Here is a 23754-nt window from a genome sequence, read left to right on the forward strand (position 1 = left end):
ACCTGAAAGCTAACAGCATCCCAAATTCTTTTGTGGCATTGCAGGTTTCCAGGCAGCAAACACCTGGCAGGTCACTGTGACCCCCTGAGCACTGGCACCTCTCCACCGTGCAGCACTGACCCTGACTGCTGCACTGCAGCACAGCTACCTGCACAAGCCAAACTAGCATGTGGCGCTGCATTCTTGAGTGAGCAAGTTCTTGTGCACCATTACAGCTCCCTACTTCTTAAAGAATTTGCAAGACAGCACCACAGTGGCATTTTTACCCACCATTTGGCCTGTTCTTGGTCAGAAAACCCACACTCTTTACTGCTCATTCATATGAAGACCAAATACTCTGTGCACACAGAGTTCCCTCCAGACAGTTCCAAATACTCCTTTTGCACCTGGACCATATCAGCTTTACTTGAGGAAATAAGGCAATATTCATGTTGATTGGACCTTTTAGGATTTATAACCATGCACGAGGTAGTACAGAACAAAGCAGCGTAACAAAACAAGGACATACCATTGAGGAAAGTGTCCTGATCGGGAATGAAGAAGGCTCCTGAGCACATTGCTGCCAGAAGTATAAGTTTAACCAGCCAGAATCTGCATGAGAGGGAGGGAAAAAAAAATCTGGTTGTAATAGGAATTAGAGGTCTTCAACTCAAGTACCATGAGAAATCTATTTAAAGCCCAACAAGAGAAAAAACCCAGCTCTTGATAACTGATTGATGCGTTAGTTTTCACTTGACTGCATTATTTCTGACAAAAGCAGTAAAATCAACTTTTGTTTTGTTTTTTTTTTTCCCTAGTACTACACCCAACTGGAAAGTAGGCAGCACAAACCTGTAAAAAGAAGTGGAAATTAAGCAGTCAAATACTTACCCATTATGAATGTATGCTCGGCAGCTTTTGCTGCTGTTAATTTTGATGGTGAACAAGAAGAACAAAAAGAAGAAACAGGACATTCCAAAACAGACTTTGTACACTGCAGAGTATCCCACCAACTTCTCGCACATCTCACCCGCCTGAATACCCTTGCACATCTGCTCATAGAAGGGAATCTGAAAAGCACAACACAAGATGTTAGATAGGACACAGGGTTCCTCGTAACCAAGCATGTCTATGATATACAACACTGAATTTTCACCAGCTTCATTTAACACCTTTCACTCTTGATACACTTCAGCCTGGATTTAAGGGTTCAAGAGATATAAAGAAATGTAAAACACATGGGACCAGAGTTTTCCAGAGCCTCCATTCTCAACTCCTTCCAGACACTTTGGGGCATAAGTTCACCTGACTTTACTTCAACTCTGTTGGCTTAAGCCAATCTACCTGCTGTGGTTTGTGCCCAGAGGGCAACCAAACACCACACAGCCATTCAATCACCCCTTTTCCCCCCCAGTACTGGGAAGAAGAAAAAAATGAATCAAAAGGCTTAGGAATTGAGATATGGACAGGGAAGGGTCAGAGGCAAAAGACAGGTGTCTTAGAGGAAGAAAAAGAACATCACACTATTTCAAAACACTAACAACGACGCTTAACAAAGAGAATGGGATGGTGATAAGTGTTACCATATCTTAAAAACACCTCCCCTCACCACTCCTTCCTTCCTGGGCTCAATTTTCTTCCCCGATATCTCTACCCCCTTCCTCAGCAATGCAAGGGCAGGGGATGGGAGATGGAGTCAGTCCATCACTTCTTCCTCCAAGCCAGGGGAAGCACTCTTCTGAATTCCTCCCCCTGATCTCCGTGTCCCTCTCACAGGAGACAATCCTCCACAAACTCTCTCCACTGTGAGCCCTCCCCAAGGGATGCATTCTTCTTGATATGCTCCAGCATGGGTCACCTCCACATGTTGCAACCCCTCAGCGCTGAACTGCAACAATGGGGGCTGCTTCTTCCCACAGAGTCCCGGGGTCCTCCACAGGCCACAGGTGAATCTCTGCTCCTCCAGTGACCTCCATGGGTGGCAGGAAGCATGGCCCTGCCCTCTCACCATGGGATACAGGGTGGGTTTTTGCCCTGGCACACACCCCCACACCCCCCCCATCCTTCCTTCCACTGACCTCAGTGTTCACACTGGTGTCCTCCTTGTAACTTGTCCTCAAAGTCCCCCAACCCCATCACAGTTTCCCTTCTTAAATACGTTATCACAGAGGCACAACCACCATCGCTAATTGGCCAGAGATGGGTATGACTTGGAGCTGGGGGAGGCTTTTGAGAAACTTCTCACAGGGGGCCACCGCTGTAGCCCCCTCCCTGCTACCACAGACCCTGTCACACAAACCAAGCACACTGTCCCTTACTGCTTATCCCTTCATCCTGGGGACCCTGTTCCTTCTTCCCATGCTTTACAGCAAAAGACTTGGGTTGCTTCAGTAATCCAGCTTGCATAAACCATACTGGGCAGTTTTACCAGTCGAAGGGTCACGAATGGGGCTGCAGGGCAGCAAGCTCTGGTGCCTTCTGCCCTCAGTGGAAAAAGACCAAAGCACAACCAGGTGGCACAGAGGCAGCAATCCCCATCCTCTCTATCACAACTTCTGAAACAGAGTCATGCCAGTTGCCCTGATCTTGTTTTAAATTAACAGAGAGGCAGGAAAATTCCACTTTTCCCTTGATACATTAAATATTTGCCTTTGAGGCCTTGCTCTCACCATGAGGGGAAAGCAAACAGCTGCATATTTTGGCTTCAGTTTCACCAGGCAGACGTGATACTGGGTGCTCAAAAAAAAGCTGGTCTGTGTGGCCAGTACCCACTCCTGTGGGGCACAGATATCCCCTCCTGCAGCCAGGGAGCCATTCAGCTGTGCAGAAATATAGGCATTTAATTAGAAAACCGCGGTTCATTTCAAAGAAAGAAGGGCCTCTCTGTATGCTCACAGCCCTCAGCTGAGTCTGGTAAGACCAGTCGAGCAACACATCACACCCTGTGGAGCTGATCACTGCTACCTGCACAGGTTAACTGGAGGAGAGAGGAGACAAATGTGTGCCAGAACACAACATGCACAAATAACTACCTTGAATCAAACTTCAGAAAGCATTCAGCCAGGACAGATTTTGCTTCGAAAAAACATGCAAAGATTGTAGGCAACATCATCCTTGAATATTTCCAAGAAATTAGCAGAGACAAGAGTGTCTCCTTCCTTCAGCAGGCAGGTCAGTACACAAAACCAGGCCAGGGAAAGAACAAACAGAGTACAAGAGCAAGGAATCAGGGAGTGTTCCCAGCTGGCTAGAAAGCCATCAGAGATATAGGAAACAAGAGATAAACTCATGAACTGGCAGCTTCCAGTCACCAGGCTGTGAAAGCCGGCTTCCCTCAGCAGGTTATGCAACTTCCTATCCCGTGCCAGCAATTCAAGTCAGGAGCTCAACAACCCCCCTAGCAGTTTGCCAGAAAGAGGAAATATTTTAGCAGCTCACAGCAACACTGAATTGCTGTGCTGCAGGTAGCAAACCTAACTACAGTACTGGGTTGATCCCAGATAGGCTAGAACTAGCAGAGAAGATGAAAACCAGGTCTCAGTGCAGATGTGTGGTGTTCCAAGAATGGATGCAAGCTCAGCCACTATGAGGTGCTCTTTCAGAGGTAACTCACAGATGAGTAGCCACTGCATAAGAAGCTGGACAGTAAACAAGTAGCTGTAGCTAACTCACATTTAGGAGGTTTTAGAGAGCTCATCAGAAATTGTCTGGAGCATCAGTGATGTCCTTCCTACATCTTGGAAGGCAACAAAATGTCAGACTGAGCATGAGTGCCAGCATTCAAAATAATCAAACAGATTAACTGGAATAGTTAAGAGACCTATCAACACCACAGTGATGCCACTGCAAGTCAAGGGGCCACAGCAGTGTCAGGGAAAGCAACTGGGATATCAATTAATACTTCCCAATTCTTTGCTTATAATAATCATCAGCTAGCAGAGGTTAAAAAGATGGATAATACTGAACTAACAATATCTCTGAGAAAATTAGATATTTGTTTGATATAGATGATAGTACTGACCAATGAGACAGATTTCTGTAGATCTGTACTCGTACTAAGCAGCATTTTGCTTATGAGACTCATAGAACAGAAGAAATCATGTAACTTGATTAATCAACTAGCTAATTAAAAATCAATCTCTGGGTAACTGTAAATGGACATCTTTAATTGCACAGGTTTCGACAGAGATCTTGATGGTATTTTTGACTCTGTATGTTCTTTTCTCCACTTGGTAGTAATTTCCTTACAGATCTGGCTGAGAGAAAATGGATGGGTTCACAGGAACAATAGCTCAGTTTGTGCCTACATAAGCAACAAAGAGCTCAGCCATCAAACAGTATGCACAACACTGCAGAAATAAGTGGTTGCCACAGGAATAGTCCCGTGGAATTGAACACCATTTGTGGAGACCTGTGATCCTGAAGGAACAAAACAAGTACAAAGCAAAGTCTTGAGGACCCTGGCAGACAATAAACATGAGCACAATACTGGGGACAAAAGAGCTGATGTCATGAAAAGGACATGTTTTCATGAAAGGGTGGTCTGCTGCTGCACTTATGTGACTTCACTGATTTTTTATCTTTTTAAAAAAAAATTCTGTATCTCTGAAACACGTTCAGCTGCTAAGCAGCCTGCCCAGCCTATGTAATTACCAGGCTTTCTACTTGCTGGGTAGTTTTGCCAGCTGTTAAAGTCACAAATTAGTTATTTGCCAAGTTTGATACAGTGAAATATCTACTTTTATAATCTTAAAAGCAACATAAGCTAATTTTTTTGGCCTCTGAGTATGGAACAAAGCATTCTTGCTGCAGAAACTCAGTATCCGCTCAGATAATGTAAATGCCTCAGCTGCTGTGCAAGCAATGATGTTATCACAACAAAGTTGGCAATTTTCCGGAGTGCAGTGACACCCTTTGAGACAACAGCAACATCTACAGAAACAGGGACAGACTCTGGTTTTCCCCTCACTGCGAGCTGTCTGAAATAAATGCAGTGCAAGAAGCAAGCCAGCACAGCCACAACTGCTTTCGTCTGGTTGTCCTCATCCAACAGAGGGAGAGTGTGGCAAATGAACTTGGTTATGGAAATGGAAGAAGCCTGAAAGAAAATCTGTGTAGGTGGGGAGACAAGGGCAAAATATCAGGTAAAAGCACCTGTCTTGAGCAGCTGAGAAATGAAATAGAAAACCAAAAAAATGATCAGACCAACACACATGCCATCTTGCATGAATGGCTAAATTCTTACCAGAAAGAGGCAATGGGCATCTGCACTTAAAAACCTAATTTGTGATAACAAATTTGGGGTTTAATATACTGTAATGTAGAGTTAAGGGCCAAGATATAAACTTGGCTGGGGAAACAAGCCTGAAAGCATGCTCCACCAGAACATGTAACCATCTAAAACTGAAATGCTTTGACACAACTGAACTGGTTTTCAGCAGTGTTTGCTCTCTTGAAAACATCTTTCTTACTGTTCCTTAAATTATTTAAGTAGGACACAGATATTTTCAGGGTGAAACCACTAGTTTTGAAACAGCTTTAACATTAAAAATCTAAGTACAAAAAAATAAAACACTATTTCAACAGACCAAAACAATTCTTTCCCTCCTCCTCTCTCAATTAGCCTTTCAAAAACTGTGTAATGCAAGGTTTTGCTTCAACAGAATATTTGTGAGTACAGCTGTAACTATTTTTCAAAAAAACAGAATAAATGGAAAAAAAATGGATCAAAGCACAGAAGCACTTCTTCAAGTTGGGTCCTGCTTTGCTTCATCTTGAAACAGAGTGAAGTCTCTAAACCATTTTGTGTAACTCCATATTGGTCTTGTCCGTCTTTCAGTTCCCATCATTGAGTCTCTCATGTCTTGATTGATGTTCTACTCCATGTTTTGCGTTGATACATCTCCCTTGCTCCTCTGAAATCTATTCTGCATGATACTATTAAAAATATTTTCCTGGTCAAAACTATCCACTTCTTCGCTACCCCTCCACTGCTTTTTGGTTCTTCCCCAGAGATCAAACACAAATGCCTTGGTTTCTTTGCACATTTTTCAGAATTTAACACTTAAGGCCTCTCTCCCCTTGATGTCCTCTGGGTGCAGGAACAGCTCAGGAGATGGAGAAAAAGAGTGGAAACAACAGAGAAAAAAACTACCCCCCAAAAGACACTGTTCAGTTCTTAAGGCTCACCACAAAATATGATTTCCTCAAAATGCTGTTGGTTAGACTAGTAACCAAGCTTTTGAAACCATAACCAAACACTCCACGTTTTTTTTTCTAACTGACAACTTTGGTGACACATGTAGAAGTTGGGCTCCCTGGGACAGTGCCTCATTTTTCCAAACGTTGCAGGGCACAGAGAAGGTCCCCAGCTCTGGGCAGGCACCTGCAGAGTCTGACACCTCAGAGACAGAAAAAATGTCCTAAACATGTTTTAATAGAATGCATGACCACAGGGCAGATAAATACAGCAAAACAATTTTTAAAAGTCTCTGCTTAAGGTGTCCATAAGAGATGTACATTTGCCGTTGCTTCCTTTTAAAATAATGCCAAAGGACCAAGTGCTACAATAAATACTTTTAGAACCAATTTGGAATTTTTAGCAAATCAACCAAAAAACCCTCTCATTGACAAGAGAGAGATTCCTTTCATGTAACATCAGCATGAATAGTTGAACTCTAAACTGGTAAAGCAGACACATGGTTCCCGTGAAGATTATGGCTCCATAAAGGACTGCACTGTTTAAAACAAAAAATTTTGATACAAAAATAAAAAATTCTAAAGAAAATTAATTAAAATTATGTTTCTTCTCAAGAAAGAGAAGGCAAGGTCCTAGAAGCATCATGCAAAGGTTTGCTTACAGTCTGGCTTCAGGAGCTATGAGTGCTCCATGATCCAGCCAGAAGCAACGGAATCAGTAAGTGTCCAGCACTTTCAAAACACAATTCATCATTAGGAAGCTGAGACTGGTTAGTCTGAATAAATATTTTCTCAAGGTGTACTCTATTACAAATGGGCTAAATTAGCTTCAGGAGTTTGAACTTTTAACAGCCCCAAACAGAATTACTAAATTAGAGAGCAGATAAAGCCTACTTTCAGATGGTCCATTTCCCATTCAAAGACATCAAATGCTCTAAATGAAGAGAGTGATTATCTTTCCACTTGATACTAACAGCTTTTCTTTGTGCCATTTCTTCCCACACTGAGCTTTCAAGACTGCGAACTGGAAAAGAAATTTGGCAATACTGAAAAGTATGTTGTTGAAAGCTTCTTGAATCAGTTTTCTGTTGGACAAAAAGTGACTATTTCTTGTTAGGGATACAAACTGCATTAAAACCACACTGATGGAAAATGACTTTAAATTTGGATATGAGCATATAATTTGTCTCCCACACACTTGAGTTCCTTGGGTTATTCACTTTATTGCCAAGCTAAGCATTTAGTAAGTCAAAGTAATTCCTGGCAAGCAATTTCAGCACACACATATTGAACAGTTTTTAAGTTGCAGCTCACAGGCAAGCATCACATCTGTACTGCGTGCTCTTACATGGCTGTCAGCAACTTCTGGTGGCAAGTAGCAACACCAGGATAACACAAGCAAAGCAATATTAAATGAAAGAAAATTAGGACAAAACATACAAAAAGGGTACAATGGGAAAAAATGAAAGGTCTCTGGCAGCAGAGCACAGAAACCCTCAAACAAGCCCTGTCATAAGCCTGCTGGTTCATCTATGTTGCCGGCATCAACTGGATCTAGGCTGCTGCGGCAGAAACTGTTTCACAAACAACTGGAAGCCAAGTGCAGAAGGTAAGCAGGGCATCAACTTGACCAGCAACTGGTTAAAAGAGTCTTAACAGTCTTAATTGTGCACCCATGGGTTTGAGACAATACCACAAAACAACCAGATGCCCACAGGGAGGGAAGCCTTCTGAACCTCCATGGCAAACACATTCACAAACCCAAGCAGGCCTGATGGAGTTTGGTGCATGAACTTAATTTTCAAGACTTCTGCAATGCAGCCATTGTTCCCTCAACTTAAAAACGGGCTTATCTTCTTGTAGTTTGTAAATGGTGAGAGAGGATCTGTGCTACTGAGAGCAATTTGGGTGGTTTAAGAAACCAAACCAAAGATGTGGTACAACAGCTCTGTGTGTGACCGCAAGCAGGTTGGTGAGCATTTAGCTTAAGAAAGTTATATTATGCCTCTGAAAGAACCTTGGGTTTTAAAATCTAGCTTGAACCACAGCTTCTTTTCGTGTTTTTGAAGCTTTTAATTACAGAGATGAACAATATCTGCTGTGGTTAGAGGCTGAAAACTCCTTGTAAAGGATCTGCAGCATTACACATTGCAGTAGGTTGTCACACAGCACCAACACAGTATTACAATTATAAATGCAACACTTGAAAAGTTATTTTCTAATTTGCTGCTTCTGCTACTAAACAAGTTGCCAGAGACAGACTCAATGTTACACTGAATGAATTTGTTCTACTATAGCAAACCTGAAACAGGTTCACTGCAGCCAGTTTCCGCACAGTGAAAGAGAAGGAAGGCTGCTAGTCCTGTGATCCTTGACTCTTCCTGTTGTGAAACACAATGGGTGAGCAATTGACAGGAAGAGGCTGGGCAGAGAAAATAATCCTGTCTGGGTCTGAAAGTGGATGGGTGGAGGGAATCAAATGCCTCCTCTGAGAGAGCGCCTTTATACATGAAGAGCTGTGGAGAGAGCCCCATTTCCTTCCAGGGACAGGAGGAAGTTCATATCTCTTACTTACGTGTGTTTTCATTTCATTAGCTACTGTTGTTGACATCATGACACAACAGATGATAGTCACCAGGATGAAGTAAAGTGCATACATGAAACGGGTGCTGGTTGACTGTTTTATCTTGGGGCAGCATTTGCAGCACAAGGAACAAGCCGCAGTACCACAGCAGCAGGCCAACTGGAAAATTAGACAAAAGACACAAGTCATTCCATCACTGCCTTTAGGTTTCTATTGCAAAAGTCAGACAGGGAAGCTGGGAGACTTCCTGTAAAGCTCCAGAATTTCTTAAGTCCTCTCCTCCCAGTTGAGCACTATTTAAGTGGAAGCAGCCTGTCTTGTTTTATACTAAAAGTCAGTAGGTTTAAGCACATCTGTTCCTAGCTTTCCCACATGCTAAGGATGAGAGCAAAGAGGATGAGGAAGAACCTCTCCCTATTTCTTAATCCTGCTTTTTGCTATCCCTGTGCGGCTTGTGATCCTGACATGTTTTACTCAGCAGAACAGACACTGCAATGGTATGGCTCTATTTCCTGCAATACATTCTCCTCCCTCTATCGTGAAGCAACAAATCTGTACAAGAAGGGCACAGTTGCCCAAACTGTTTGCTTTTAACATACAGACAAAACTATTTTGTTTCTAAGACAAGCTGGATGTTTTGTTTCAAAACAAATGTACAGATCCATTTCAATTCACCAGAACAATACCATCCTTTTTAAGGTGCCCCTTCTGGTACAGACACAGAGGAAAAAAAAAAAATTTTTTTTTTTCCCTACAGAACTTTTTATGCTACTAAAAACTGAGCAAATTAAAGGGGGGAGGGATAACTGTTTAAGCCACACTTTGGGATAGTTGTGCTGAAGGCTTTGTAAACAGACATCACCTACACAAAACCCAAACAAACTTAAACCAACAAACAGAAAACGAGATTACATTAACAGTTCTAAATATTTTGGGTGGTAGAGAAGGAATCTGCAAATATGGCCTACTGCAAACAAAGCAAAAGATAGCTGAGCTTGAAGGACCCCCAATATAATGGCATCATCTTGTACTGATAAAGCCACAGAAGAAATGCAACTTCACAGTTATTTAAACACACTTTGCAATAATGGAAGACGTGATTCCATGCGGAAGACAGCAAGGAAAAGAATCCACAGGTGCAAGGAAATGAATACTAAGTCACACTTTACCTGACACTGTGTCCAGTGTTGAAACATTATTAGAGACAGAAAGTCTTGTGTATTTTACATCTTTTCAAAACCAAGAAGCACAGAAAAATCATGTAATTGTCTTATTCAAGAGAGAAGAAGGTACGGAATAAATCCTGAAAGGGATCTAGCTTGTTGCTCATTATTTCCTTGCTGTCAGCAGTATCATTAACTTTCAAAGAAGCTGGATTCACCTTCTCTGCTTTTTTTTTTTTTTAGAAAAGTCATATATAAAAATGTAAATATAAACCTTATTTTTATACATAAGACAGCACTGTGCTTGTCCAGGCCCTTCCTTGCAATAGGCAGCAGCTTCATTGGCTCCCATGATTAACCCAGCAGCCACAACCACAGGAGGGATTTTTGGACATCAGGAGACATCCAGGAGCAGCGAACCTCTCTTCCAGGTCTCACTGCTGCCAACCCACAGCAACATTGCCCCTCAGCACGCAGGCTCCCTGCGGCTAGTACAGGGCTGCTGTGTTGCCAGTGCCAGGGACTCAAGCACACCAAAGCCACTTTTTCCCAGTGTTTCTTCAGCCCTCAGAGGGGCCATAGAGATGTTCAGAGGACTCCCCTGCTTTCCAGCAAGCAGTTGTACAAGATGGATGGCTTTTCTTAGTCTTTGACAAGAGATTCAAAATGCAGAAGTGCTACATTTGAGTTGCCCAGACAAACTTGACTGGCTTGTATGTGCCTTCAGGTGCCAAACCACGATGCACTATTTTCCTCCCAGGACATTTCCAGCACCAAGGACTGTCCAACACAGAGAAGGGGATTTCACATGTGTGTTTGCAGATATGCATATCTGATAAAACTACCCAGAGTCTCACAACCAGACAGGCTGATCGAAGAGCCCTAAATAATTTTGAAGGAGTATCTTGAAAAGACTCCTAGCCTATTATTTCCTTGCCATGACTATCTGCTGACACACCAAGGCTTCTTGCCTTCAGTCCTTCAGAGACGGTAACGGACAGTCCCCTGCCTCACTCAAGAACAGCTCTATAGTTTGCTGAAAACCTAAAACTGGAACAGTCCAACCCGACTCCCACACTGTCCTTCTCTCAGTTCACTGCTGGATCTCACACCAGAGAAGATGGGGGCCTCAAAGCATGCAGCTGCTAAAACTGCTGCTGCTGCAAAACAGAAATCCTCCCCAAAACACACAAAGCTTCAACTGCAGGGAATAAACAGAATGGGCTCATGTTGGCACCAAAGCTGGAAATTAAAAATACTACATGCATAAGTACATCATGCAAGCATACTTTCAACATAGAAGGCAGTGGTGGCTGAATGGCAATTTTATTTTTTATATGTAGTGAAGTTAACTTTTACAGCATCAATACAAGTCCAACAAATAAGGAAACTATGGCAAGTTACTGATTCAGCAATGTTTTGCTGATCAAGGATGACAAGTAAATTCAGACACCAGAGTGAAAAGAGTAGGCTTATTTTACTGTTAATAATTAAAGGACATAACCAAGTAATATAAAGAATAAGCAATAAGAAAAATACAGAATAGTACACTTAATTATTTCTACATGCAGTTAACTATAGAAAATAAGAATAAGCAAGGTATGCACCTAATCATTACTACATGATGGGGAGAACAGAGATTAAGAAACATCCATCACCACTTGCATATGTTACCATCATCCAGATCTGCAGTCACTGGCGTGGCCCAGCTGCAGGGAGGATTTGGAGAGCCTGTCTGGCCAGTGGGAAATCCTACACGATGCGTCTATCCGTAGGTGAGGCATCCAAAGTTGCAGCAAGAGGGTGCTGCCTTATATATCAAAAATCAGCAAGACAAAATGACTTGCACCTTCCTTTGAGTGGAAACATCTGGTTTCATCCTCCTGTTGGATTCCACCCAAAGCCTGGCCAGGGCTCAAGGGGGAAGAACCAAGGAGTTTCCAACAAGGCCAAACACCTTGTCAGCCTTGAACAAGGCCAAACAGAACCAAGGGAGTCTCTTTATCTACTTGGTTCTGTTCTCACAAAGTTTCCAACAAAGCCCAACACTTGGTTTCGCAGCCTTGAACAAGGCCATACAAGGAAAGCTGGATACATTCTCATGACATTTCATCCTCACGACTGATTGTATTTTGTCTAAGCTACATCTTTCACTAATGAGCATACTTTTTTTGTTAATGATCAGATATTAATAATAAGCGCTAACGGTAATACAGATTTTACTAATTAGCAAATACTAATAATGGATAACATTTGGTTGTGAGGTTCATCTAGAGATCAACTTAGTTTCAGGGCCTATTATTCAGGCCCTAGCACTACGTGCAAACAAATTGAATAACAGTTCAAAACAAAAACATATCAGAAAAGTGTAATCCATCCAGTTCAGAATTACAGAAATAAAAAAAAAAAAATTAAGACTAAAGGTCCTTTCAATCTGCATCAGCCAACCCAAAGTATCCACGACGAACTTCAACTCCTGGCCATATTCACCACAGTGTTAAAAACTGTAGTACAGAAGTAAGAAGGTATGCAGCTTTGGTATTTGTAAGGGGAACATTTTCCATAAGCCAGGTGCTAGAGAGCTCTGCCAGTGAAATCTCATCTACATCTAGCAACATGTCTGCTATTACAGTCCCAGGTCCCTGGAGCTGCTACTTAAAGCAACAAATACTTAAATAGTGTATAAAGCTCATTTATGCATTGTTCCACATCACTTAGACTTTAACAATAGTTACTAATATTGAGCATGTACCCTATAAATTGGCAATATGTGTGAAAAATACCCGTGCCTCCATTTTTTTTCAGAAGCATTCCTTTAAGCACTCTGAATAGCCATGGAAACCATAGAAAGTTGGTTAGATTATTCAGCATCAGTCCCAAATCTGGTATTTGGGGGTTTTTTTGTCGTTTGTTTTGGGTTTTCTTTTTCAAACTCTGGTTATGACTAACTACATTCCAGAGTGGGCCACAGTGAAATAGGTATTATCCAAATATAAATGAAAACAGTCTCTGTCCCAAAGAGTAAGATGCTGGCCACAACTTACTGACCCAAGAGGTTTCACGGACATTGTTTTTGAGTGACAAACTTCACAGCCCACATATGCCATGAGTTCTCTGTTGAAAGGTTGTGGTCAAGGTGCAACTATGCTATGCAATTCCTCTGATGTCAGATGCTTTACCATGGGCATGGCCCATCTTGCCTTGCCTCTCTGCCTTATGACAGTAGCAAGGGTCTGCCCAGGGGCTCAGGACCCACCAGTGCAAGAGTGCAAGCCGGTAACAGATTCTTCCCAGGTTGAAAAAAAGCAAGTAATGTCATAAATATTTTACCGATCTTATCATCAAACAAAAGCTCCTCCAAAGGACAAGTTCTGCACAGGGAAGGTGCTGTGTGGTTTTCAGGGCAGAGACAACCCAATGTCTGTGATTGCTGCCAGCTGGCAGGCCTTGAAAATCCTGGTCTGTACCTACAGAGCTCTTCCAAAGTCCTATTATCCTTTCAAGTTGATGGTTCCCAAGAGCCCAGCACAATGGCAACCAAATGTCAGGCTGCTCTGTCAGGAGTTTGTCATGCTGCAGTAAGTTCTGGCTTCGAGTCTTTCTCATCCAAAGGCTCCCACAAGTCAGGCAGCAAGTGCAGCCATACCAGCTCCCTCTCTAGCTTTACAACTCCTCACCAGGTGAGCACCGCAGTCACACAATAATTACAAGCATTAGGCAAATATTTATGCTTTCCACAAATACTTACAATCAGCCAGCCCCACCATGACACCAGGCCTCCACAGTGTAGACAGGCCGCCTTCTTTGCTCGGTGCTACTCTTTCAGAGCTCAAGGAGAGTGCTGTGCCGATTTGACTGAGATCTTTAAACTTGAAAACCTGGTGTACTTTAAAACAGACTGTGCCATGATTTGAACTGCCTGGATGATGGCTGACTTGACGGGTTTCACAGCAGCTGTGCAAAGCTGCGTGGGAAATTTTTTTTGTTAAAAATATTCAAAGCACGGTTTCACAGACATTTGTTCTGGTAGCCAGGTTAGGTTAACAGACACGGGCTCATCTCAGCCTTTCTCCTCTGCCAGCTACTCACTCACTCCTACCCTGGCACCAGCACCTCAGGAGCCTTGATAGTTGTTTCAGCAGCTGGGGGTGACCAAACAAAGCAACGTACTGTCTTTAAAAAATAAAAAGAGGGGGAAAGAAAAATGACATATCAATCCTTCTTAGCTGCTGATTTATTATGCAACGACAGAAGCATTTTTACCATTTCAAGTGAGGGCACATTGTGCAGGCAGGAGTGGGGAGCAGAGGTGAATGCCTCACAGCAGTCCAGCATGATTTGACCCGTCTCTGAACAGATGTTTCAATGGTGTCTTCCTACCACCTCATTTGATTTGAGTGCAGTAGGTTCCCTCTAATGCAGAGGAACAGAAGCAAACAGACTATATAACAGCCCTAGTCCATGCAAACCACGTTTCCAAGTACAGGCAGGCCTGGACATATTCACACACTCCCATCTTATGCCAGCCTGGGGCATACCCATGGTTAACAAGAGTTAAACAGGTTAACAAAACAGGGTAAATACAGGCTTACCGATTTGTGCAGAAGCTAACGGCTCCCTGCAATGAATATTCCACCAACATACACTTTTTTTGAAGGTATTTTTCACAGATGTTTGAAAAAAAATTCTCAAAGGTCTCAGAAAATATTTTGCACAGCCATTAAAACAAAGTGAGGAGTTTCAGGATCACTGCCCAAAATAGCCTACAGTATTTTTAAATTATACAAACCATAGGAAATTATCCAGCTTATCACAATAAAGCACTCCTTTTGGGAGACTTCAGCAGAAATTGTAAAAATCAAAGGAAAGAAGAGCACACTGAAAAAACAGAGTGCATACTTAAATGAAACGAAGACTTAGCAGCATTTCATCTCCTCCCTCCTGACTAGACTGCCTGGCCAGAGCAGCCCAGGAGACTGCATGCCTTCCAGCCCATCCATGGAGCACAGGAATGTGCCTTGTTGAAGCTTTTTTTCATGGGGGCCTACAGCAGCTTAGTTTTTCATGCACTGCTTGACTATCAGCATTATCTGGGCTGTAAGATTTGCAGTTAATGGAGTCACTGAGCTGTTAACAGCAATGTCTATCAAAAACACCCAAACATCTACTCTCACAGCTGTGTGCAGCATCCAAGCAGGCTGTAAAGAGCAAAGCAGCCAGCCCTGCATGAATGAACATCTTGAAGAGGCTACATACCTGTCCTTGGACTTTTAGTTTCAGGAAAAAGCATCTAGCAAGCCAACCATTCTGTTAGTGCACTGGTTCATGAAAACAAGAGATGATTGATGTCAGGTGTCCCTAGTATTAGTGTTAATGTCTTAATTGACAAAACGACCAAATGAGAGTTATGAAAGAATGCCAGGAATTGATAAAGGTAAAGCTGACAGAGATACCCTGAAAAGGTAACACTGTAATTAAAACAAAGAAATACTGAGATAACTGTGAGGGATGACACCGTAACACCATCAAGTAAGGAAACACCAAGATATGTGCACAGGAACAAATGCGGCTTGTTGAACCAAGGAGAGAACGACTTGAGTGAGCTTTCTTCATTAACAGAGTAAAAAACTGCCCTTGAGTAGGAAAACGCCCCCTATCAAGAAAAGCCCCTTCCTCACCGAACATGCAGTTAAAAAAGAGGATACTGTGACTTTAAATGGAGACAAGACCTTGCAAGGACCCTTGAGAACTAGGGTGGCCAAACTTATCAGTAAAAGTCACTGACTACTGCATAAACGCTTACTGTGTGTTAAAATCAAGGTGTGCTAGCTTTTGGAATTACCACCTAGCACCCATCTCTGCTCAGATATGAATTAAACAAATAACTCTGTGCGTTTTTTGGCTCATTGCACACCGGCTAAAAGAACCCAGAGTTTGGGACGACATTAGGAGCTGGGCTCAGACTATTATTGGAAACCCCTGGTGTTATGAATACACATTTTGCAGAGGTTTCTTAAGTCAGTCACATGATTACACAGTGGTTTGTCCCTGTGAAATAACTAAATTCACCAAAAAGGCTTTATACTGCCCTTTGACTTAACTGGCTTTTTACTGCTTTTTCTTTAATATTCAGACTCACCATGTGGCTTAAAATGAGGTTTTGTGACCAGCATACCAGTTAATCAACTGACGACCTATTTTTGGGAGCACATCTCACATTACAAACTGTGCAAAATTAAGAGCAACTTCAGAAAAAAGTCACACCAGCTTAGAAGCTGCCTGAACACTGCTTTCCAGTGAGACTTTCCTGCCCAGAGATGAGTTTCCAAAGCTTATGCCATGCACCACAGGGCAAAACTGCCATATAGCACCAAGCAGCCCAAAACCTACATGAGAAAGCAGCATCTAAGACAGCTATGCCAAGAGCTAAAACACAGGCAAGCTGCTGCCAGGCACCAGCAGAGCTGAAGTTCAGTTGGACTGAGGATGATTAGCTTCTGTCTCCATGCTCAAAAGTTACTAAGTGGTGACTCAGCTCAGCATTAGACAGTATCTCTGCAAAATGTCTAAATTAAAGACTGCCCAACTGCTCTTCTGCTGAAGATTTTGGAAAAATCAAACCAACTGGTTAGTCTGACCTGAACCTCACAGGGTATCACATCACACAGCTCCCTAGTAGTCTAGCTATTTTCCACTAGCATAGTCCATCTGGATTTGTCAGCAGTAAGAGGTGGACACTCTGACCCTCTAGTTACTTATATACATCATTAAAAACAGAAAAAAAACACCCCACCTTCTAATTTGTCTGCTACAGTTTCCAGGCACTGGTTCTTAGTGAGGCTTTCTTCACTAGCTTAGAGAGCTTTTTAACTACCTGATCTTTTCTCCCTGCTCATCAGTGAAGGAAACCAAACCATTTACCCTTGGTCTCATTTGAAGGCTTTAAGACTTTTCCTCCCAGCATCTAAGTCGTTCGAGTTTTTTCCTGCATTCCCGTAAACATCCCTAGTCTCTCCTGCAAAATCATGGCAACATCATCAGCCCAACTGCAACAGCTCAACAAGTCACCTTGCTCCTGTCCCTCACATGCAACCAAGGAGGGGGTGAGACTCTGCCCCACAGCACTCCATGCTGCAGGAGCAGCCTGCCATCCACACACACTTTGCAAAGGCACCAGCCATCTGGCTGTACTTAAAAGGTGCATTTTATCTGTACTGGGGTCATGCCATCTGGGTTACATCACCTTCAATAGTACTCTCTGCTCCACCAGTCCTTCCATCATGCCTGTGTGCTTTCAGGAGTAATTTTAAATGTACTCTCAGGTCAATGATGAAAACATGTCACTGAGGAAAACAGGCCACTGATCCTGATCCTGAAGGTTCTTTGCATCGATTCCTTGACAATCTTCACTGAGAGCAACCTCCACTGGGTGACAGGGTCAACTATCCTTTCCTATAATTTCATATTTCACAGTTTTCTCACCTGCAGGTCATTCCAGCTCATGCTGCAGCCACTTCTCGGCCTTTCACAGCAGAGGAGGTACTAACAAAGCAACTGGAAAATCAAAGAGAAGTCAGCAATGGCAAAGTCTGACAATGTGAGGCCTTCATACAGTGAGCAGATCTTTTCCAGGTTAGCGCTGATATTTGAGACCAGGACACTGGAGGTAGAATGGCGCACACAGATGCAACATGAAACATCACCAGGGACATTCCAGAACCAAGTACAAGGCAATAACTGCTTAGATCCAAGTACTAATGGAGTGAAGAAGCAGTTAATTCAATTTCTGTACACATTGACTTAAAAAGCATGTAGCTGGAACAGCTTCTTTATTTCTGAATGAACTGACAGCTCGGAGCTGTTCCACAAAGACACTGTGTCTTTAGAATGTGGTTTCAGTACTGAGTCCAAGAGGACTCCAGGAGGAGGAGGGGAAAACATTAACACTTTGTTCGAAGTAAGAAAAGTCAATAAATTTGTATAAAACATGAAACAATTTCTCACCACATCATATTAAAAAAAAAAATCTACCTGTTCGAACCATTGGTAAAGATATTCCAGTTTAGAACTGTGTCACAACAGCCAACTGAACACGTTTCCAGATTGACAAGTTCAAAATGGAGCCTGCTTACACCTTCCCATTGCTCGCTTCTTGATGAGTATTTTTAACTACAATGACTACTCGAGAAATATCTTGAATAGTATTCCTGAACCACCTGTTTCGCCAGTGACTGTAACCTAAGCCAAGGAAAAAAAAAAAGCCCACGAGACAGGTCTCTTCAGCAGTCATTAAGAATGGTTCCTGTTAAAACTCAGTGTGAAAGATGACAAGTTGACACATTTTGGATCAGTCCTACGAGACAGAAAGAAGTGCAAAACCTTCCATTCTCAAGACTGTGAATATTTGTATGTCTAAATACTTCAGCAGATGCCATCTCTAATTGCTGGAGATTCTAATCACTAAACTGCAAACATCAGCATAGTTATCACCAATTAAAATGACAACAAGATCGTTAGGTGTGTCAGGACACACTTGCAAACAAACAGGGAGCCACCTTCCCCCTGCATGCTGGGTAAAACACTACAGTCCCCCACAGCTCTTTCTGGTTCCATCCCTCACTGCCTCATGCTGTAGCACATGCTGATGTTGAAGCCTATCTCTTGGGTGACCTGAAAATGCAGTAGGTCAAATTCAGTCAGCAGAATGGTCGATCACAGCCTAAAAGTCTAAGAGGCCCGGTATTAAACATGACAAAACGCATTACAGTGGGCACAGTTGAGAAAAAAATGGAAGCACCAGTAACACAGATATGTGAAGGACCTTGAAAGCAACCCAAGGTCCAAGTGTCTTCACATGGCTAAACTGAGAAGACTATCCTGCCTCAGCATGTGTTTGAGGTGACAGCAGTCACCAGCAAGACCTTCAGCTTATACTGTAGTCATAACTTAGGCTTTCATTTAATTGCTCCCCTGAAACAAGTATGCCTTGCACCCACAACTGTGAGTGAAGTTATTTCAATGAAAGTCTCAGTAATGGAAAAAAAACCTCTGGAATACCTACACTTCCAAAAACAGTAGGATTTATATTCTTCTGCAGAAAAGTATTCCTTTGCCCTTAAAGTGAAGGCCCTGCTCTTACACTGCCTTTACTACACTGCTGTAGAGCCATCGGTATTAAGCTGTTTCTTTAAACCCACAATGCAAAAAAAAAAAAAAAAAAAAAAAAAAGAGATAGCAAGGGGAAATTAAGCAGGAATGAGAAAGACTTATCTTCTGCCTGTAATGAGAAGGAGTATCTTCCGCCTCTTATGCAGTGCCAGGGAAAGGATTCCAACTTAACAACGCAAGTGTTAAATGATACAACACTTAACAGGACCTCACTGTCCTTTGGTTGCTTTTCCCTCTCTTCCTAATCACAACTGAACCCAGCAGCAAATTTTATCTAGCTATGGCAGGCAGATGGGGGCTTCAAAGATACTACATTCTTACAATAGCCTTGAAAATAGGCAAAAGTTTTAGCAGAGAAAAATGATCTCTCAACCCTAAGCAAGGAAAAGGCTGCAAAACAAGTTCAATATTTATTAAAACAGAATCAATGTAAGATACCAACCTCAATGGACAAAGCTACAGAAACCCAGGCTTTGCTAATTTCATTATTCAGACAACCGTTTGTTAAAAACAAAAACTAGATGTTTTTGCAAAGAGGGAAAAGGTCCTTCCCCAGCCTGTTTTTCCTAGCTGCATTTAAGTGGAGTAGACTACAATACTCCACATCAGACCTCAGACAGCTAGTTTCATCTCCAATCATGATTAATAGCCATGGCATGGAAAGGCAGCTGTGAGAGGGGACAGGACCCAGAGCTAAATTTCTCTTTTTTTAAATGAGTGACTCAGGTTAAACAAAATAAACCAAATCCCTCTCACTCACAAAAACCATTTGCAGGAGAGATGTGTTTTGGGGAGCACCAAATGGAGTGGAGCCAGGAAGGCTGCCAACACCACCCCATAGCACTGCAGCACATCAAACCATGCACATGCCCCAGTGATGTCCCGGCATCCTCAGACAACACAAATCTGGACAAGGATGACAGAGACACCCTTTTCACCATGTAATGAAAAGAAGAAACCACAAGCAAGACTGAAAGCCCCTTTCTCAACTGTAGATGTGAACAGTCAATGCCAGAAAGGCAAGCAGCCCTGGAGTACATGGGGGGCTTCTCTCCCTTGATCCAAGAGCCGCAAGTCCCAAAAGTTGTAAGACTAGCCTTGGCCAATCTTATAACTTTTTTTTTTTTTTTTTTTTTTTTTTTTTTTTTTAACCCCCTCAGAATTAGAGGTCTAGGTATAAAATGAAAATATGATAATCTAACTTTAGACTAGATGTCAGGAAGCATTTCTTTCCAGAAGGGGTTGTTAGGCCTTGGAATGGGCTGCCCAGGGAGGTGGTGGAGTCCCCATCCCTGGAGGTGTTCAAGAGTTGGGTCAACATAGCGCTGAGGGATGTGGTGTAGTTGGGAACGGTCAGTGTTAGGTTAATGGTTGGACTGGATGATCTTCAAGGTCTTTTCCAACCTAGACCATTCTGTGATTAACCTGTGGCAAATCTTACTGCATTTACTACATGATATGATTTCTAAGTGCAGACCAATATTACAGAAAACACTCAAGATTTAACAGACTGCATAAATAGCTTTCCAAGCTTTAATAACTACCAGTTCTAATTGAAGAAGCTATTTTCTTGAACAACCCAGCTACAACAAACTGCCCCTCCTCAATTAATGTTAACTTACCTAAATTACATTTACTTAACTCTGAGAAAAACATATTAATTGTAATAAAGATTTTTCCATAACAGCTGCTTTTCTTAACCATGACCTCAACTTCATTCTCTTGAGAATAAAGACTGAAGAAAAGCCAAATGTAAAATCCTGTTTCCTGTCAATTTAAGCAGATGTTTTATGTAATCAAAAGCATTGTGGAGGTTCAAGCCAAACTGTATTCTCAAAATAGGTCTACCAATGAAACACTAGCAAAAGACTAAACATTTAGTAAGCTTATTACAGCTCAAAAATCTAAAAATCACTATTCTCTTCAAAACAAGGGTGTACATTGACTGACAAAAAAACCCTGCAGAAATGGCCAAGTGCCTTGAAAGCAAGTTCCCAGGGTCTACTTGGCAATGATACGAGTTACACAGTAATGTTAATTATTTTAAATGATTTTTCAGTGCAAAATCAGCATAACCAAAGTACACTGAATTCTGGTAACCTGTTGCTCTATGCTTTAACAACAGGAATCCAGATGTGAAAATTTAATGCCTTTATTCTGACAGGCCATCAACTAGCTGTTTAGCATGGTTTGACCCAAAACCAAAAGTACCCATCTCTCATTCTGCTGGCGTTATGAATGGAGAAAAAAAACAGATAGTCAAGTGATGCGCTAACTCAGAATGAAACTTTGTTATCAGCTACAGACATCCATGCATGATAAGTGCACTTTCACAGCTCAGAGAACCATATTGCAGTTCTCAGTTCCAGGAAAGCAGATCCACAAAACCAGAGGCAGATACAAGATATAGACAGTGCAAAAACAGTTCACAGAAAAAAAAAATGCCACCTCGTGGGATATCAAACCCATTAAACTAGTATATTCTAGGGAAAAAAGAGGGACCCAATGTGTTTTTTTCAGGACTTGTATAAAGTTCCATCCTTCCTCAAGTATATCATCTTTGTTTCTGGAGACAGGGTTAATTTTATCATGAGGGGAACATTTAAGGAGAGGCCAAATCCCTTCTCAATTTTTCAGCTTGATTAACAATACCCACAAAATGCCTGAGGAAGTTGAGTTGAAAGAAGTTCTATCCCTTCTTTCTTGTGTATTAATAACGTTAAACATCTCCTCATTAATGCTGGAATAAACCAAGTCATGAAGGCAAAGATCATTCTTCCTTTTAAAAAAAGACACACTGCATACTCTTGAAACCTGGATTATGCCATTTATTTTCTTAGCCTATAAAAAGGTTATCCACACTAGGTTTGCTGGTATAACTCCAGCAATATGCCATATTTAGCACAGATAAGTCTTACATCAAAAATAGTGCTTGAGCCAGCAGAATACATCTCCCCAGGGTACTGCATAATTTTGGCGCTATGACTGCATCCACTTTTGGGCTTTTACTTCATCTCCAACACCACTAATGAGTTCAGTTTATTTACAGACTGAAGTGACACATCAGTGTCAACAGAACACATTACTACCAGATATTACTACATGGGGTAGGAATAGTGGCTTTAAGAGCGTCTCAAAGTTCGGTCATGCTAAAGCCATGCCTTTCACCACACAAGTCTCACAACAGTTTCATCCTCTTAGTATTAAGTTACTTCTCCAGGAGTTACAACCAAAAAAAGCAATGACAAAACAGCCATTAGCCACTGCAGTAACAGCACTTTGCTGAGCTGCTCCAAAACCTGTTTCACACACTGACAAAATGCATGCAAAGCAGCAGCTGGGGACCCCTTGCTTTAAGAGGAATATTAGCAAATGCAGTTACTGCTGTCCCCCACGACCACCCAAGGGCTGTTTGGCAAGATGCAAGATGCAGGGGAGCTCACAGAGGGCAGGCATGTGGAGGCATGCTCAGTAATCCTCCCAGCCCACTGAATACTGGAAGAACCACAGCCAGAAGACCAAATCTAGCCTGAGATTTCAACATCCACAAAAGATGAGACTTTTTCCAGGTGGTTCACACAAAAGCAAGTGAATAATTAGATGCTGAGGGTGGGCAGACTGTCCAATGAAGAAATATCAATAGAATTAGGCCCATAAGGTGTTTAAATACATAAAACAACAGAAACAAGCTCATTAGCTTATTTGTTGCAGACAGGACTGGTAGTAATGGGTTTCTATTGCAGAAATGAAGATTTGGGAAAATGAAGCACAAAATAAAGTGCCTGGGGTAGATGCGGTCTAATACTAGGCTAGAGACAACAGTAGTCCTTCCCTTGACTGCAACCAAGGAGGAGATGTGGACAGAGCCTTGTGACCACCCTTCTCCTCCAGGTCCACGGTCCTTCATCCACCAGAACTCATCCAAACAAGAAAAGAGCTGCACCGCGGTAAGATGCAGAGCGCTGCTTCCTCAGCCCATGGGCTCTGAAGGGTCCTGCACCACCCTCCATCACCACTTGCTGTCATCTCTCACTCCCTCTGCCAGCACCTGCACTTGCTGAATCTTTCCACAAGCCAAATTTAAAGGAGTTTGTGAAAGATTCTGAGGAGCGCCAGGTAGCCAGCAGCTAAGACTGACGTTAAGTCCATTCCACTCCTTACGCTCTCATCTCCCCACCACCAGGCACCAGTGGCAACTATCTAACCGCCTCTCGCAGCTGTAAGTGATCTGCCACCCCTTTGGGAACTGCTCCTCACCGCGCAGGTCTTTGGGAAGGCTCCTCTCAATGTCCACGTCTTCACCTGCATCCCACTGCCCCACCACAGCTCCCGATGCGGACGCCCGGGAACAGAGCGACCCTCCGCTTCCCGCACATACCCTGGGGAAACAGGCAGCGTCCAGCCGCCTATCCTCCTGAAACACGAGGGGAATTCATCCGGGAAACTCCGCAAAACCACGATAAACAGAGCTAAGCTTTATAGACAGGGGCCTCCGCTGCACTCGGCTCGGCCCCCGCAGGCGCTGCTGTTACTTCACCGCGTTAACTGCTCTGGGGAGGGCAGGCGGTGGAGAGCGCGAAGCTGCAGCCGAGGGGCAGCGCAGAGATGCGGCGTGGCGTCTCGTCCCGGGCTCTCCCACCCCGCGCTGGGCCGCCACCAGCC

At 42.7% G+C, this 23754-nt stretch overlaps 1 protein-coding gene and 1 long non-coding RNA gene across 7 annotated transcripts in view; one reads left to right on the forward strand and one right to left on the reverse strand.

Annotated features, from left to right (window-relative positions):
* Window positions 1–7067, forward strand: part of LOC113489727 — a 28596-nt gene extending 21529 nt beyond the window's left edge. Inside the window, exons 2-3 of the long non-coding RNA XR_003400091.1 lie at window positions 6830–6840; window positions 7056–7067. This is a non-coding gene — a long non-coding RNA (uncharacterized LOC113489727). The remainder of the gene's footprint in view (window positions 1–6829; window positions 6841–7055) is intronic.
* The window catches only part of LOC113489726 (cyclin-dependent kinase 7), a 74255-nt gene that overhangs the window by 17918 nt on the left and 32583 nt on the right, over window positions 1–23754 (reverse strand). For 4 of the 6 annotated variants that reach the window (XR_003400087.1, XR_003400089.1, XR_003400088.1 and 1 more), the window contains 3 exons: window positions 8753–8920; window positions 871–1049; window positions 557–591 (listed from right to left, as the gene is read on the reverse strand). Coding sequence is in view for 2 of the 6 variants with exons in the window: in XM_026865731.1 (XP_026721532.1) it covers window positions 509–591; window positions 871–1049; window positions 8753–8836 (346 nt within the window). In the remaining 4 variants the exon portion in view is untranslated. Of the gene's footprint in view, window positions 1–508; window positions 592–870; window positions 1050–8752; window positions 8921–23470; window positions 23575–23754 lie in introns of those variants that run through there. The other 2 variants (XM_026865731.1, XM_026865732.1) reach the window with 2 other exon arrangements.

The sequence above is a fragment of the Athene cunicularia genome (genome assembly GCF_003259725.1).
Source record: "Athene cunicularia isolate RWA chromosome Z unlocalized genomic scaffold, athCun1 chrZ_part1, whole genome shotgun sequence".
NCBI classification, from domain to species: domain Eukaryota; kingdom Metazoa; phylum Chordata; class Aves; order Strigiformes; family Strigidae; genus Athene; species Athene cunicularia.